The sequence below is a fragment of the Nannobrachium achirus genome (genome assembly GCF_963921795.1).
Source record: "Nannobrachium achirus genome assembly, chromosome: 20".
Classification (NCBI taxonomy): Eukaryota; Metazoa; Chordata; class Actinopteri; order Myctophiformes; family Myctophidae; genus Nannobrachium; species Nannobrachium achirus.
Genome location: NC_137827.1, coordinates 54,568,414 through 54,586,670, shown reverse-complemented (window position 1 = coordinate 54,586,670; position 18,257 = coordinate 54,568,414). Strand labels below are relative to the sequence as shown.

At 42.3% G+C, this 18,257-nt stretch overlaps 1 protein-coding gene across 1 annotated transcript in view; it reads left to right on the top strand.

Annotated features, from left to right (window-relative positions):
- Nucleotides 1-18,257, top strand: part of syne3 (spectrin repeat containing, nuclear envelope family member 3) — a gene marked incomplete at both ends in the record, with an annotated part of 173,310 nt that overhangs the window by 11,467 nt on the left and 143,586 nt on the right. Inside the window, 5 exons of the mRNA XM_080751149.1 lie at nucleotides 646-801; nucleotides 4,920-5,137; nucleotides 6,748-6,892; nucleotides 10,510-10,646; nucleotides 17,935-18,109. Of these exons, the coding sequence (XP_080607275.1) occupies nucleotides 646-801; nucleotides 4,920-5,137; nucleotides 6,748-6,892; nucleotides 10,510-10,646; nucleotides 17,935-18,109 (831 nt within the window). The remainder of the gene's footprint in view (nucleotides 1-645; nucleotides 802-4,919; nucleotides 5,138-6,747; nucleotides 6,893-10,509; nucleotides 10,647-17,934; nucleotides 18,110-18,257) is intronic.

Genomic DNA, 18,257 nt, shown 5'->3' with positions numbered 1-18,257 from the left:
AACCTGTGACGCGTTGTGAGCTTGGAGGTCTGCTATTTTCAGTATTTTCACCAAAAGGCCCTTTTAGCAGTGTTGTTTTTGACAGCAAATTTTGATTTAGTTTTAGTCATAGTCTTTTGAATACAATGTCATTTAGTTTTAGTCATATTTTAGTCACCTGAAAGGTTTTAGTTTTAGTCTAATTTTAGTCGACTAAATATACGATTTTAGGCGACTAAATCTACAGTTGATTTAGTCAACTGAAATGTATTTTGGCAGGCCCTGATGGCATCGTAATGACTGATTTTACTCTTGGTTGTGCGCTGAAAATAGCAGATCTACAAGCTCACAACACGTCGCAGATCTGCTATTTTCAGCACACAACACCCGAGAGCAACATAAAATGACTGTCTAACCCTCCACTAGTCCCTCCCTAATGTTTTGGTCTAGTTTTTATTTTGTTGACAAAATTGTCCATTTTATTTAGTCTTAGTTTTAGTCATCACAGCTTAGTTTTCATTTAGTTTTCACCAGTGACAAAAACGCAGTCAACAAACATTTTTCGTCATAGTTTTAGTCGACAAAATCAACACTGTCTTTTAGAAACGTCAGCCCCTGCCTCTCTAACATTCTCTGCACGTCCCTGTAAACAACCACCCTGTGCAGGAGCGCCTGCTGCTCCTCCATAAGATAGCAGAGGAACACCAGACCTACAAGGGCCAAGTTCACAAGTTCCAGGCGTGGCTGCTCTCCAAGACCAAGGAGCTCAGCGAGCTGCTGGACAAGAAGGACACGGCCGAGAACAGGCTGAAAGCACTGCAGGTGAGATGTTGGACTAGAAGGACACTGCCAAGCAGGCACGTGCACACATAGACATGAAAGGGGGCTTGAGCCCCTGACCTTTTACCTGTCTGTAAAAAAATGCCCTCTCCAGAACATGAATGCAAAAAATTGTTTCACTATGGTGAAAGAAATGCAGATGCCCTCTTTCCATGCCATATCTGAAGGCAGCATTCAAGAGAATTGCCTTGTCCAAACTCTCCTGAACTTGAATGCAGCATCTTATGTTGAAAGAATTAGCCAGTAGCTATGCCCCTCCCAAAAAGCTTTTGTCCAATGCTAGCTTAGAATAACTTCCTGCTTGCCAATGTTTGCCTTGGCAACAGCCTTGGCAAGCTGCCGGTTGCTAAGCTAGCATTGGACAAAAGCTTTTAGGGGAGGGGCATAGCTACTGGCTAATTGCCCTCTCTGTGTAGAAATCCATGTTGTACGCCACATCTCCAGTATTGACTTGATTATGCTTAGTTTAGTGTGGTATCAAGCACCGAAAATAGCCAACCTCCAAGCTGTGAGCTTGGAGGTCTGCTATTTTTGATATTTTCACCAAGAGGCCCTTTTAGAAATGTCGGCCCCTGCCCCTCTAACATTCTCTGCACGTCCCTGCTGCCGAGAACAGGCTCCAAGCGCTGCAGGTGACCACGTTAGGGAGAGAGAGAGAGAAAACATCTTTCTTTTACATCGAGCAAACAAACAAGACAGACACAGTTCAGAGTAAGAGTTTCTGTTTTTATTTTTCTGGGTGTCAGTTTATTTGAGGCTCTTGGTTTTGAGGAGGGTTTAGCCGAACTAGCGTCGAGGCTTAACCCATTAGAAGAAGGGAAAACATCAGTGTAATTTTAGATTTTAGCTTATAGCACATTGGTTGGTTACTATTTCAAAATGCAGATCTACAAGCTTGTGGCATGTCACTTGGTGCAGCGCTATGAGCATGTAGAAATGCTATTTTCATAAAAAAGAAAACAAGTAGCAGCAAACATTTCTAACTAAAATCTTTGCTTTTTGTAGTCACTGGAACAAAATATGTTTAATCAGTCTTGGGCAGACAACAGCTAAGAACATTAGGACTGTTTAAATCAGTCTTTGGCAGTGCATGTATTTAACCCATTTGTAGCCGATCCCGAGAATACTCGTGAAAAATACTCGAGTACTCAGAGTGCCGATCACGAGTATACCTTAGACCTAGTTATTTCTAGAGGGCTGACTACTGTGATCGACAGGATTATTGAATTTCCTGTGTCAGACCACTACTGTGTATTTTTCAATGTCACTATCCCAGGCTTGGAAAACAATCTAACCAAATGCCCTATAAAAAGACGCTTTATTGGTCCCTCTTCAGCTGGTATGTTCTCAGACCACCTGTCCAGCCTGGCTCAGGCCCTTCCAGACATTAATGGATCAGTCCATGAAAAGGTCAACCACTTTAATCATAAATTAAGGTTAGCCATAGACACAGTAGCCCCGGAGAAAATTAAAAGGGAACCAAAAACCAAGCCCACTCCCTGGAAAAATGACCAAACTGGCCTATTAAAGAGAGAATGCCGCCGAGCCGAGCGTGCTTGGAGGAAAAGTAAGCTAATAGCCCATCGTGAAATACTTTTAAACTGCATCCACACATACAACAAAGCTCTGCGCCACGAAAGACAGGCATATTTCTCTAAAATCATTAGCAATAATAGCAATAACCCCAGAATATTATTCTCCACCATTGACCGTCTTCTAAACCCCCCCACAACAATGAGCATCTACATCAACCCTCACAGTTAAAATGTGAGGAGTTTGCGTCGTTCTTCGAAGACAAGATTGTTAATATTAGAAATACCATCATAACACATAATAATATTAACACACACCTTACCGATAATAGAGAAAACATTAACCATCTAAATCGTTTTATGGAAATTAATGAAGGGGAACTCCGGAAAATTATCTCTGAGCTGAAATCATCCACATGTTCACTTGATCCCATACCAACTTTCTTTTTTAAAGAGACAATAGACTGTTTTATACACAAATTATTGGACATTGTAAACTGCTCTCTAGCATCAGGCATCTTCCCAGACCCCCTTAAAACTGCATTAGTTAGGCCCCTGCTGAAAAAAACAACTCTAGATTCCTCCCACATGAATAATTACAGGCCAATTTCTAACCTGCCCTTCCTGGGTAAAATCCTGGAAAAAGCAGTCCTGAAACAGCTTGAGTTGTTCCTACATGAAAATGACTTGCATGAAACATTCCAGTCCGGTTTTAGAGCCGGACATAGCACGGAGACGGCACTAACTAAAGTAACAAATGAAATCAGATTGAGCGCAGACCTGAAAAAAGTCTCTGTCCTTGTCCTACTCGACTTGAGCGCTGCATTTGACACAATCAATCATGGAACACTCCTGAATAGACTCGAAACACAGATTGGCCTAACAGGACCCACATTGAACTGGTTCCGCACCTACCTCACTGGCCGGAGCTATTCGGTGAGTCTCGGGGACTATGTCTCGGAAAGGCGAGGGTCCAGCTTTGGTGTTCCCCAAGGCTCGATCCTGGGCCCATTGTTGTTCTCCCTCTATATGCTCCCACTTGGAGAAATTATACGTGGCCATGGTGTCCATTTCCATAGTTATGCTGATGATACTCAGCTGTATCTATTTGTAGACCCAGACGGCAATAACCCACTTGATCCTCTGTTAAACTGCCTTTCCAGCATTGAACAATGGATGAACAATAATTCCCTTAAACTTAATCAAGAAAAAACTGAAATTCTCATTATTGGCACAGACGCTCAGAGACTTACAATATCTAACAACCTTGGTAATTTGTCATTACATGTTAAAGCAACCGTCAGAAACCTTGGTGTAATCCTTGACCCGGACCTCAATTTTAATAAGCACATTAGTAATGTCACAAAAATAGCTTTTTATCATTTAAGAAATATTGCTAGAGTCAGATCCTTCCTCTGCCTAGAGGATGCCAAGAAATTGACCCATGCCTTTGTTTTATCCCGACTAGATTATTGCAACGCACTTTATACAGGCCTGCCAAAGAAAACTATCGACCGGTTACAGCTCATTCAGAACGCAGCTGCTAGAATCTTAACAAACACTAGGAAAAGGGACCACATCTCCCCTGTACTTGCATCTTTGCACTGGCTCCCAGTTAAGTTTAGGATAGATTTTAAAGTTCTTTTACTTGTTTTTAAAGCCTTAATGGGCTTAGCACCTTCATACTTGAAAGACTCTTTAGAGAGATATGTCCCAGCCCGCCCCCTTAGGTCACTTGGTGCTGGACTTTTGACGGAGCCATCAATAAATGGTAAGAAATATGGCGAGGCTGCCTTTGGTAGCTATGGACCAAAGATCTGGAACCAACTCCCACAACAAATTAGACTGATAACCTCAGTTGAGGACTTTAAGAGGCAGCTAAAAACCCACTTTTATAACCTTGCTTTTAACTGACCTAATTTTTAACTACAACATTTTTCTGCATTCTTTTTCTCTTTTAACTTCTTACATAAATGTTTATTTATGTAAATGTTTAATGTTTATTTTCTTGTTTGCTTTGTTTGCTTTGTTTTTAAACCTGAATGTAAAGCACTTTGAAATGCATTTATGTCTGAAACGTGCTATATAAATAAAGATTATTATTATTATTATATTATACTCGCGTAAAATACTGTATATAGAGTAACGCTGGCAATCTTACCCTACAGTCCGTTGGAAAGTCCTGGCACAATTGGACTCGCCGATTCCTCATCATCGCGGATTCACGTGCACAAAATAGTAATCCCTTAACATGGCGGCCGATCTCATCTTTAATGTCCATTTTCTCCAAAGAACACTTTTGAAGCCAAGGATGGCATTAGATTCTCGCAAAAAAAAACACAAGCTGAAAGGCAACGATCGACCATTACAGCAACCGCATGGGATGGCGATCGCTTCCGGCGAATGACGTCATGACGTCAAACAGGAAATGTTTACGCAATCGACTTCTGGCCTTCAAAATAAGAGAATTGCCGCGGACGGAGCCTGCGAGAGGCACGCTGGTCATTTTAACCCGTTCATATCTGGAGCACAAAATGAGTTAATGAAAACCTGTCTCCTTCTCTCCAGGCCCTGGACGACAGCGTGGCCGGCGAGGAGCAGACGCTGCAGCACGTGGAGCGGGTGTCGGAGGCGGTGCGGGCCAACACCTCCCCGGCCGGGGCCGAGGTGGTGGTGGAGGAGGCGGAGGAGCTGCGCCTGGGCTGGCAGAGGCTGCGGCAGGGCCTGTGTGAGACGGGCGAGGGCCTGCGCGCCAGCCTGGACTGCCACGGCCAGTATCTGACCAGGTAGGGTTTGCCTGGCGTTGCCAGCCTCTATCACACACTTCGTTTTGGGAAGAGAGTCTGGGATTTCAGGAAGAGCTTTCATTTCTACGTCACTGCCCCAAACCACGTGCCCCAAGCCAACAGAAACCACGTGCCCCAAGCATACAACCCTGATTGGCCAACCCTTGAAGCTGGTTGAGGAAATAGAATCTCAATGGATCGGTGCACCACTACCGCCAGGGGGTGGTGTTGTGTTCGGTCTGGTTTATTAACCAGGCAAAGGTAGAGTAGCCCAGTGGGGTTCAACCCTTTTCACATGTTTTTTTTTTGGGCAAAACGTTCCGCCACCAGAATCTGGATGCTGGAGTTCCAAGTGGATAACGAAAGTATTATTTTATACTTTAGCTGTTGGAAAAAAAATAGCAGATATACAAGCTCACAGCGCGGCACCGAGTGCCGCTTGTAGATCTGCTATTTTTGAAAAGTCGTGAAAAATGTGTGAAAATCTTTGAATATATATATTTTTAAAGCGAACATTTGTGACTCAAATGTTGCTTCTGGGGGTCCAAGGAACTAAATATTTTGTGATGGGGGTCTGTGGCCAAGTACATATAATTTTGGGGGTCCTTGACATGAAAAAAGAAAAAAAAAATATATAGAAGGATTTAGAAGACACTTCGGGAATCGGTGCCGATTTGCCATTTCAAAACTTGACACGTCCTGCATTGGCAAGACAATAGACTTCCAGTGGATTTGCATAACATTGAGCTTGTAGATCAGCTAGTTTTGCTAGTTTTATGACCTTCTCTGACTACGAAGTTTAAATCTATCTATGAAGGTGGATTCTGCTTTTCAAAGGGAATGGAGTGGTTTCTTGCCATATGAGGGTTTCTACAAAAATACACTCCATTTTCCATACAAATTAGAAAGGCAAAACGGGTAAAGAAAACTGTGGAAAAAAGATTACAGGACACTTTCAGAAAAAGAGCAGTGAAGCCTGAAACTGTAGGCGTTGGCCAGGTTTGCCAAAGCGATTTTAGCCCATCGTAGCTCACGCATGGTCCAAGCCCCGACCGTCATGTTCCTGGGTTTACATGGGTTCGGGCAGAGCGACTTATTTAGCCCCTTACAACTACACCAACTTTCAGATTTCACAAACACAGTGCTTAATAAAGTCTCATATCTGTCTAAATACGGTACGCTTTTTAGGCTTTTTATTAAAGAACACGGAGGATAAGGGTAATTATAGAATGCCGTACCGTATTTAGACAGGAGTGAGACTTTATTAATCACTTTCTGCCCGAACCCATATAAACCCGGGACATGACGGTCAGGGCCAGGTCTCTACGACCATGTGTGAGCTACGATGCGTTTTGGGAAACCTGTTCATTGTCAGAAAGCAACTCAAGTTTTACATTGGACAACACTGGTCCCGCCCCATTTCACAGACCAATCAGAAGCCACGACTCGTTTGGGCACGGAGATAGGAGGCTTCCCATACTGTAAAGAAAGAAAAAAAAATGCAGAACGTAGCAGGCAGGCTGGATCCCACACTAGTAAATGGTAATCATTTTGGTTACAATAACCGTGACACAGAGTTGTCATGTTGTCTCTAACCACCCCGTCCCCAGGTGCCAGCGCCTCAGGGAGGACATCGGGCGGCTGACGGCGCTGCTCCGCGGGCTGGCCCGCGAGCTGGAGGAGGGGCGCGAGGCCGGGGAGCGCCGGGGCGACCGCACCGAGGAGCAGATGGTGGCACAGTGGAGGAAGTACACGGTGGGTGTCTAGAAAAAAACTAAAAATATAATAAATACAAACGTGGCTACTGTATATCACTGGCTTCCCAAGCGGTGGGTCGGGACCCAATTGGGAGTCGTGGACATATTTTTATGGGCCCCTTTACTTTTTGTTTCCTACAGTCTTTTTTCTTTCTTCAATTATTATTTCAAAACATTTCCAATAAACATTCCACAAAAAAGGAAACATTTTCATGAATTAAAAGCAAATATCCATATTTTTTTTCTGCAATTTCATGGAGATATCAAAGAAAAATCGGAAAAAAGTGATGCGTTGTGAGCTTGTAGATCTGCTGTTTTCTCTAGTTTGGGTCCCGGGCAAACGTCTAGTCTCTCTTTTGGGCCGCGAGCTAAAAGGAACCACTACTGTATATTATGTGATTCTTTTGAAAAAAGAAAGCGTCTGGCTGCTCAGAAGTTCGGAAAAGTTTAGCCGAAGTTGCTCTTTGTATAGGGGACTGAGAACTTGCAACTAAGGAAAAAGAAACCAAGGCACTCTTCTGGTGAAAAAAAGTTAAAAAGTCTCCCTCAAGGTGTCCTTCTTCATGACCCGAAGAAGGCAGTGCTGGCCGCTATGTGCCACACTTTGTACTATGGTGAAAGAAATGCAAATGCCTCCTTTCCATGCTATACCCGAAGGCAGCGTTCAAGAGAACTGCCTTGTCCAAACTCTCCTGTACTTGAATGCAGCATCTTATGTTGAAAGAATTGTCTTCTCTGTGTACAAATCCATGCCGTTACGCCACATCTCCAGTATTGGCTTGATTATGCTTAGTTCAGTGGAGTATCAAGCACCGAAAATAGCCGACCTCCAAGCTCACAACACGTCGCAGAGCTTGGAGGTCGGCTATTTTCGATATCTTTCACCAAAAGGCCCTTTTAGACATTTCAGCCCCTGCCTCTAACATTCTCTGCAGGTCCCTGACTGTGTCAGATGTTTCAATAAAAGTAACGGTTAAAAGCCTCAAGCAGTCATCCTCTTCACCTAATTGGCAGCAGTGCACTACCCATACAGTTTCTCTCTTTGCCAAGGACAGAAGAAAGAAAATAGCAGTTATTTCTTTTCTTTGACCCGGAGCAAGGTTTCCTCTATTATTCCTTCTCTTTCTCTCTCCTCTCCACACACCTTATCCTTGTTGCCATCTCACCCAGTGCCTTGCTCACCTTTTATTTTTTTCATTCCTTTCTCTTTTTTCATTCCAACAACCACTTCTCCCTCTCAGCGACATAGAAATAAAGACCCAACTTGACGTGACTTGACTGTACTTCTTCCAACTGTAGTGCTCTCCTCTCTCACCGGGATTTACGAGAAATCTCTGCTAAAGATTGGTTCCAGTGCCTGATTGGTAGGAGTGTTGACACTTTTAACCCATTAAGACCTGAACAATAATCCTAGTGGTTTTCTGGCAAAAAAATGTTTCTTTATCTGTGTTGCTCAAAGTTTTTTAATGTCAAGGACCCCTAGAATGATATGTATTTGACCGCGTATTTGACACATCTCAAAATATTTTGTTCCAGGGACCCCCCCAGAAGCAAAGAATTTAGTTAAAAATGTTTGCTTTAAAATGATACGTAATCAAAAATGTGCACACATTTTCAGTTTTGTTTTCAAAAAATGCTCAAATCCTTGAATATATATTTTTTTAAGCTAACATTTAAAACTCAAATCTCTGCTTCTGGGTGGTCCCCTGGAACAACATATTTTGAGATGGGGGGGGGGGGGGGGGGGTCGGCGGCCAAACACATTTAATTCTGGGGGTCCTTGACATGAAAAAGTTTTAGAACCACTGATTTAGAGGAAGGAAGACATTTTATAGAATCGGGTCAATATATTCAAAGACTTGCACACATCTTATCGATTAAAAATAAATAAAAAATAGCCAAAGTATAAAAACATAATAATGGTTAAAGGAGTATTTCACCCCCAAAAATGACTTTTTTTCTATTGATTAGTCACGCCATGGAGACTAGAGTTCAATAATATTTTTAGTTTTTTGTCGCATTCCTAATATAAGACAAAAATGTGATAACAATAAATTTACCCCCATTCGTTCCGGATGGTGACCCGTTTCGAAACGGGTCCCCATCCGGAATCAATGGGGGTAAATTTACTCGAATCAAATTTTTGTCTTAGGAATGTGACAAAAACCCCCAAAAATATGATTGAACTCTACTCTCCATGGCGTGATTAATCAATAGCAAAAAAGTCATTTTGGGGGTGAACTACTCCTTTTAAAGTGGTTACTGACACTGATGCGTTCCCGGTCGTAATAGATTAAGTGCCGTTGGTAGAACAGGCCTGCATGCCCCGAGGTCAGAATACCTGAACGGAGGAGGAGGAGGTTTGACACATGATGATGACGGTAAAGATAAGTCGTTGTGTTGAGAGAGTGTGGTTATCTCACGCTGTCACACACTGTGCATCTGTCTCTCGTCAGCCTATTATTTTGTCAACCTGTTATTCACCCAGACAAAGGAGTAGCCCCAGGGCGTTCCAAGCACGCCCTGTGTTAAACCCAGTGATAATTTTGATTTTGATTTTAGTTTCAGTCATAGTCTTTTGATTTTATTTAGTTTTTGTCATATTTTAGGTGCCGGCTACATGGAGCTGGATATTTCTTAAGCTAGATATTTGTTTTGTGCTGTTGGGGCTTGCAGCCACATGAAGCTGGATATTTTTGAAACCGGATAAATAAGTGGAGAGAGATTGCAAAAATATCCGATTCACTGGATCCGTGTAGACGGGGAAGCCGAATATCTCTGAAGACTTTACTGTGTGTGTGCTTGTTAGACCTAGATATCTTTGTCGTGTGGACCTAGGTATTTTTCTATGTGGATATCTGAAAAACCGGGATATATGAAAAATCCAGCTCCGTGTAGCCATTTAGGCTACACGGAGCTGGATTTACTGTCAGTATGCCCTGATGATGACCAGTTTCTGGTCGAAACATGTCGGCTTTTTAGAATAATGAGATAAAGGTTGTTCCTCCCTTTTTAACTTCTGAGTGCCTGGATCACTTTTTTCTTTTTGATATTTTGTCTTAGTTTTAATCATCATAGCTTAGTTTTTAGCTACTTTTCGTCAGTGGAAAAAAAGGTAGTCGACGGACATTTATCGTCACAGTTTTAGTAACGAAATTAACTGACTGATTACATCGTATGACAAGCTTTACACAGAGCAGGAGCCGCTATTCACCACTTTCCTGAAATGACGGGGCATAAAAACATGCCACGACATTCCAGGTACGCCCTGTTTTAAGCCAAATGTATGCTTTTTCCCCTCCACACTTGCCTAAAATAGCCGATCTACAAGCTCACAACGCCTCGCGCTGCGAGGCGTTGCGAGCTTGTAGATCTGCTATTTTTGGCGAAAGTTTTCAGAATATGGACGCTAGGGTTCAAGTGGTTAATATAAAAAAAGGAGAAAAAAGTTTCTATCACACAAACATTTGGCGGACCCCCTAGGTGTCCCGGACCCCCTGTTGAAGACCCTTGTCATAGCCTTCATATTGTGTCTAAAAAAAATGTATAAATACATAATTAATAAACAAACCAATCATAATGAAGTGTTCTCCATCTCCAACCGTGTGTCGGCAGGGCGTGAGGAGCACCCTGGAGGCGGAGGAGGCTCAGGTGGAGCACCTCAAGGCTCAGCTCAAGGACCTCTTCAGGTTCTCGGAGGACTCTCGCCCCCTCTCTGACGACGTGCTGGCCGTGGTGAAGGAGCACCAGAGGTAAAGGACGGAGGAAGCTGTCCAAACCTCATTCATTAACCCTTACTGTGCCGATCCCGAACAAGTTCTGTTTTTTTTCGGCAAGAGACATTTTTATTTTGCTATTTTACTTACCCTGAGCTGCTTGTAAAGACGTTGGTGGTCCTGGCTCGTCCTAAGGAGCCGAGCTACGTGCTCCGACGATTTATACCATTGAAAATGGCCAGATGCCAAGTTTACAGCCCCCCAATTTTTACTGAATCTATGCTGTCGGCGGCGCGACGTTTCCTGAACTAGTTCGGCTTTTTATATAAAATGAATTAAATACTCGGAGGCCTCACCGAAGCCTGAGGCAAAATTTTCATCCAGGCCGCCGGCCGCGATCTGTTTACATCGGCCCGCGAGAGCGTTGCGCCGCTGAATCGCGCCGCCGAATCGCGCCGCCGAATCGCGCCGCCGAATCCAATGCATTCTCACATCTTTGAAGCTCATTTTCTCTGAACTGTGCTCTTATGGAAGCGGACAAGGTTTATTTACGGCTAAATCGCCGAAAACCGGGCTTCTAACATGAGTGATAGCACCGAGTGCCACGCTGCGAGCTTGTAGACCTGCTATTTTTGAAAAATCATGAACATTTGAATTTTGAGAAGCAAATATTTGAGTTGCAATAATGTTCACTTTGAAAATGAGATGTTCAAAGATTTGCACACATTTTCAAAAAATTGCAGATCTACAAGCTCACAGCGCGGCACTCGGTGCCACGCTGCGAGCTTGTATGTCTGCTATTTTTCAATAGCTAACGTATAAAAGAATTCTGGGTCTTAGGCAGGAACACACTGCAAGATACGGAAGTGGTCGCGGTGTCATCGGATCGTTACAAGTATTTCACACTACACGAGTGTCCTTCTTGAAATCGACTGTCATAATATCGTTGTGGTTGTCACCACACGATTGATCCCCGAAAAGGGATCACACATTGCACAACATTTCACAGGACTCATAGCCGAGTTGTAGACGAGACGAGAGCGACCCCTTTGAGGTGTTTTTGGGCAATGGGAGGGGGTGATGTTGGGAGAATGGACATTAATGCATTTCTGTGAATACCAGAAAATAAGAAATAATTTGACATAATGTAAGATGCCGTGACGGAGGTGCGGATTTATAAATTGGATAAACATAATTAATGCCGTTGGATAATTGGCGGTTAATTAATTCGCGCGGATGGATTCGGATGACCTCAAAAGCCTATCCGCGCATCACTAGTTTCCATGTAAGTTCATAGCCTTCAACTAGTTAAGGATAATCACAGGTTTTCTTCTGCAAGGCTGCTCATTTTAATTTATCATTTATATCCGGGGAAGAGATTATAAGTCGCACCTTCCAATTAGTGGGACATCTCATTAATGCAGGGACGCGTTGTTATAATCTGTTATCCGTTGTAAGATATTCTGTTGGTTATTGTTGCACATACTATATACACCCAATTTCTAAAGGAATCTTACAGATCGCTGCTGTTGGGGCTGAAAATCTAGTATCTCCAACATTTTACGTGTTTTCTTTTTGAAAAAGAACTATTGTGGCGGAACTATTGTGCCGCAGCACGTTTCCGGTCGGACATATTACTGTACTGTACTGTACCGTACTGTACTGTACTGTACTGTACTGTACTGTACTGTACCGTACCATGCTGTACTGTAGTGTACTGTACTGTACCGTACTGTACCATACTGTACTGTACTGTACCATACTGTTCTGTACTGTACCATACTGTTCTGTACTGTACTGTACTGTACTGTACCGTACTGTACTGTACTGTACTGTACCATACTGTACTGTACTGTACTGTACCATACTGTACTGTACTGTACTGTACTGTACCATACTGTACCATACTGTACTGTACTGTACTGTACCGTAGTGTACTGTACTGTACTGTACTGTACCATACTGTACTGTACTGTACTGTACTGTACTGTACTGTACTGTAGTTTATGGTACTACTGTACTGTGCCGTACTGTACCAGTGATGTCATTACGTGCGCATCCCGCATCAAAAACTCATTCAAGTCACTCATTCATGTCATGGTCCTGGGGTCCCGGGGATGCGCCTCCATTGGAGTCCATGTTAAAATAATTTACTGTGTCGCGGTAAAAAAAAATAAAAAAATCCACAGACACCACCATTGTTCATGGGTGAAAGCATCCTACTTTACCCTACGTTAACACAAATAAAATCCACGTAGAAAGTTTAAACAGGCGATAGAAACGTCAATGTTTTGATTCCACCGACGTCCGACGCCATTTTGCGCGCGTAAACTTTATATTGAGGACTCATAAAACCTTTCTGGGACCCATTTGAATGACCACCTGTGGGTCCCGGGACCCATTACATTGAAAACCTAGTAACATCACTGCTGTACTGTAGTGTAAAAGTACTATATAAAATCCAGATATTAAAGTTTGTATTATTATTATTATTACCCTTATTATTATTATTGTATTATAATATCTATCTATCTATCTATTGATATATGTGTGTATCTAATCTATCTTTCTGTGGCTCTCAGTATAGATAGATGTGCTATATTAATTCCATATATTATTATTGTTAATAATATGTGTTTTAATTATTATGATTGTTTTTCTTATAATTGATTCTCTATAGTACTATCTATCTATCTATCTATCTATCTATCTATCTATCTATCTATCTATCTATCTATCTATCTATCTATCTATCTATCTATCTGCAGATAGATAGATACATCTATGATCGATGTATCCATCTATCTGATGCCTCTCTATGGGGGGAACTATTGTGGCGCAGCACGTTTCCGGTCGGACATATTTTACCGGCGGACGCACTCCCTGTTAGAAACTGCGCATAAATAAAATGCCTAACGTTATGTGGCTGTAATGGGATGTACATACATGAAGATTATGGTAATGTGATCGGGACTCGTGCCTAAGTGATGGACTGTACTGGAATGTGGACAGTAGTGCTATTGACTCTGCAAACGTGAGTACATCATTTGTTTAGCTAACTGTTAGCCTTGTGTTGACTTTACGTCAGCAGCACGTTACGTCAGCAGCACGTATGGCGCTGGTGTGACGTGGGACGTCGGCACGTGTGCCACGTGATCAGTCCTAGCCAATTGGAGTGCTGCATTTGGTCGTGTCGCTGAGCTCCGCTCTGTCTCTCTACTCTCTCTACTCTCCACCCCCCCATCCTCCCCCCCCATCTCTGTTGCTTGCAGCTTGCAGGCAGTTACTTAGTTGGAGTGCGTTGTGTTTACGCCCATTTGTGACGCAAATCGCGTCGCCGGTCAACGTTGGATCATTCCGTCAGGAGTGGCTGCTCTGCATGAGGCAAATTTTGTTAAATTGAAATAAATGCGGTTCAAAGAGTGGCATGTTTAAAATGTGGACATTTTAAAATGTTCACGTTTGTTCGACGTGGTGGCTATGTTTGTGAGAGGTGTTTGTGGGAATATGTAGCTAAACATTCTGGTTTATGATTGCCTCCAAGTGCTCCAATATAGATGCTTGATATCATGACAGAGTCAACTCTATGACGAGGCGCCCCCTAGGGGTCTTGGGTTGTAAAGACAAAAATGACACTAATCAAATAGTAGTCTGGGATCACTTCACTTTTCGGGTTTGTAACCGGTCTGGAGCGGAAACCACAAAACGTCATGTTGTAGTACTCAAAGGACTACAATTTGCCGGAAAGATCAAACCGGATTCAGTTTTAACCCAAAATATTCCCCTGCGCTCAAGGACACGCTTTTAGGGCCTACCTAATCAACCAAACGGAGGGAACCAAATCAAAGCGATGCCGCTTCTTCTAGTGGTTTCCGCGCTTTAGGCGTGTTGTGAACGAACACCAGGCTTTCTCTCAAAAAGCCTGGTAGGCGAGGTTAATCAAATAGTGCTGTAAATAGTAATATAAAGAGTAAGTATATAAAATGTAAAAAGGTTTTAGGAGAAAGAGGACAATTGGACACACTGCATTTTCAATGCCTCTAGGTAGTACTACTACATCTCATTAGTCCTAAATCTCATTAGTCCTAATTTGGTTAGGGTTAGGTTTTAGGGTTAGGTTTAGGCATAGTTTTACTGAGGTTAGGGTTAGGTTTTAGGGTTAGGTTTAGGCATAGTTTTACTGAGGTTAGGGTTAGGTTTAGGCATAGTTTTACTAAGGTTGGGGTTTGGGATTTCACTGCACCAGCTGAGCTGCATGTGGTGGAGTCTCCACAAATGTGCGTTCTGACATTATCGATGAGATGATTGAGATTGTCTTGTAAATCCTTGCTTCTGTCCTTTATTAACTACATACAAGTAGCTATTTGCCACTATTTGTTTAACCCATTTAGAACGGGTACACATTATTGCGTATCATTATTTTATGCTTTAACTAACTGAGGGCACGTTCTCACCCAAAGTCCGCTTAAAAGGTCCGGATCAGGGACCAAATGTTTACATTGTTGCATTTTGAATTTGGTCCGGTTAGCGTTCACACGGGACTTTTGTTAAAAGAACCAAATATGTAAACAAAATGACATGTGGACGTGGTCATACAGGCTGCTGCTGATCTATTGACAGAATAGGCTATTCCTATGGAAAATTACTTGCTGCCTATTCTAATTAATGTTGTGTTATTAATCACAGCCGCTTCCTATATCTTTTTTTTTAAAGAAGCGAAACTCACACATTTCAGGCAGTAATTAGCGATGGATGGATGGAGGAATATCTGTCTCTTTTTCTCTCTCTCAAAAAATATAGCCTAATATAAAGCCTTCTTCTTGATTCATTTAACAATAAATAGCGCAAGAACGCGTGGCCAAATAAAAACATAATAAGCGTCACCGTTTCCACATCAAATAATCTCTCTCTGTCTCTTTCTTTCTTTACAAGCAATGGGTCCATAAAGATATTCCCTATCCTTATCATGTTGGATGACGCTACATGAATAAATAACCTAAATAAAAACAATAAAATAATGCATAGCAAATCCCTATTGTCCCAAATGTTGAATCTAGCATATGCGTGTGAGCCATATAACTTTATATGCGGTGGCGCATGCTTAAAAATAACATATCTAACAGGATGCTATGTTGTAGATCTGTTCTTTTTAACGACAGGATTCATTTAGCTCTGAAACAGCGTAACAGTGTAACAGTGTAAGCTTGCAAATCAGTTATTTTTGCGCACAGCACACGATGACAGGAGTAGGCTATGGACATCTTACTGCCGTCCCAACAAATTGTGAAAAGTTTGACTCATGAACGCCTGTCCTCAGGGGAACAGTGAGAGAGCGAAAAGAGAGCGAAATCCTAATCCCTTGAAAGAAAAGCCAAGTTTGACATTTCCTTGTTGGATGGAAGTTATGCGCGCATCGCGCCTGGCTCCGTCTACTCCCTTGTTACACACAAGATGGTGACCTTACTTTTATTTGTGACAGTATTTGCGTCAAAACAAACAATGATCACCGTGTTCGGAGAGCGACCCCTGGAGTCACCGCACACGATGGGCCACCAGTTCCCATGTAGCTTACAAGACACCGCCGTGACTGCTCACAGGGAGAGGAGATGATACAATTATTAACGTGTAGCCTACTGCAGCTAATCAAGAAATATCAGCGGTTGGGTCATATCAATAGTGATTCCCGTAAGAAATTCATGCTTTTAGAACTAATTATTAATCCAGCTTCACAACTGCAAAACATAAAGATTGACGAGTGTAGGCTAAGCTGTAGCTGAAGTTAGAATTGCTTCACGAGTAGTCGTTTATTCTTTTTTTCCATATTGTTTTTCAATGAACAACACACAGTGCAGAATGTAGTAGGCTGATCAGACATAAGTTTGGTCCTCTATAAAGTCCGGCTCCGTTCACACCAGCAGAGGACTGGACCATGGTCCTTTTGGAAGCGGACGAGTCCTGCCTTTTCAAGAGGACCATGGTCCGGACCAAACAAAGGGACCATGGTCCCTTTGCACGTTCACACCAGCGGACCAAAGGAGAAAGAGGACCATGGTCCCTTTTAAGCGGACCAAATAACCCTGGTGTGAACGCCCCCTAACTATTGGTGCCGCACTGTGAGCTTGTATATCTGCTATTTTTGAAAAATCGTGAACATTATAATTTTGACCCGATTCTATAAGCGTCTTTTGAATGCTTCTAAGGTTTTTTGAAAAAAACTATGTTTCTATGTCAGCAATCTGGCTAGCCATCGTCACAGAAAGGTCGTTTTCACTTAACTGGAGCTCAGTTAGTCTGTTCTTGAGAGACTACTGTGTCAGTGGTTCTCAAACTTTTTCATGTGAAGGACCCCCAAAATGATATTTATTTGGCCACGGACCCCCATCTCAAAATATTCAGTTCCAGGGACCACCCAGAAGCAAAATTTTAGTTACAAACGTTCGCTTTAGAAAATACATATATTCAAAGATTTGCACACATTTTCACAACTTTTTTCAAAAATAGCAGATCTACAAGCTCACCGCGCGGCACTCGGTGCCGCACTGTGAGCTTGTATATCTGCTATTTTTCACTGGTTAAAGCATTCAATACTTAAGTTCTAGGCCTATTAAATTAAAGTCCTTTTTGATGTTTTCACCGTTGATACATAATGCGTGTGTCGTCACGTGGAACCCATGAAATTATTCTGGGACCCATTATATTGAAAACCTAGCAACACTACTGAACCTCTCCTCTCTCGAGGTTAATTCTTTACAGATATGTGTATTAATGTATTTATGATCAACACAATCTACCAAATGGGTTTAATAGCTTCTTTTCATTCAATTCTGATATTCATTCATATGTCACACGACAATCAAAGGACCTTCATGTACCTTATTGTCGTACTTCCCTCAGGCAGTTTGCAATAAGATATAGAGGTGCTAATTTATGGAATGCCGCCGATCCAAGGATAAAAGAATCTTCATTACCAGTCTTTAAAGCCAACTACAAAAAAATGCTCATAGCTAAAAAGTAGTAGATATGTTGATATGTGTACAGGTCTGTAGGTAGAGTTTGTTGTATTTATGCATGTACTCCATTGTATGTAAACTATACTTAAGCATGTTTATTGTACAGTACGTATTATTGTGTGATGTTTTATTTAAATCTTTTATAATATGTATACTTATGTCTGATTTTATAAATTAGGGGAAGTTCTTCATAAGCCACCAGGCTTCTTAACTTCTCCTGCACAATATGTCACACAAATGTATTGTTTCTTGTATTTCAACTATGTGCTAATATATAAATACAAAAAAATACAAATCCTCTCCTCTGTCCTCAGTGTGAAGTGTCGGTGCACCCGGCAGTGCGCGGACGCGGAGGCGGGGCTGAGGCAGGTCCTGCAGGACCCGCTGCACGTCTACGCCCAGTGGGCCAACATGGTCTCGCAGGTCCTGGAAGCTTCCAACGAGGTCAGCGACTTCTCCCACATCGCCATGCTGGTGCAGAACATCGAGGTGAGAGCACGCCACGCCACGCACGCACGCACGCCTACTGTGTCTTTTTCTTATTGTTACCGTAGGTCGCATTTAGGGAGTGTACGTTAAATATCCACTAGAGGGTGCTGGTTGACAGATTTTATCTTTTTAAAATATGTCATTGCCC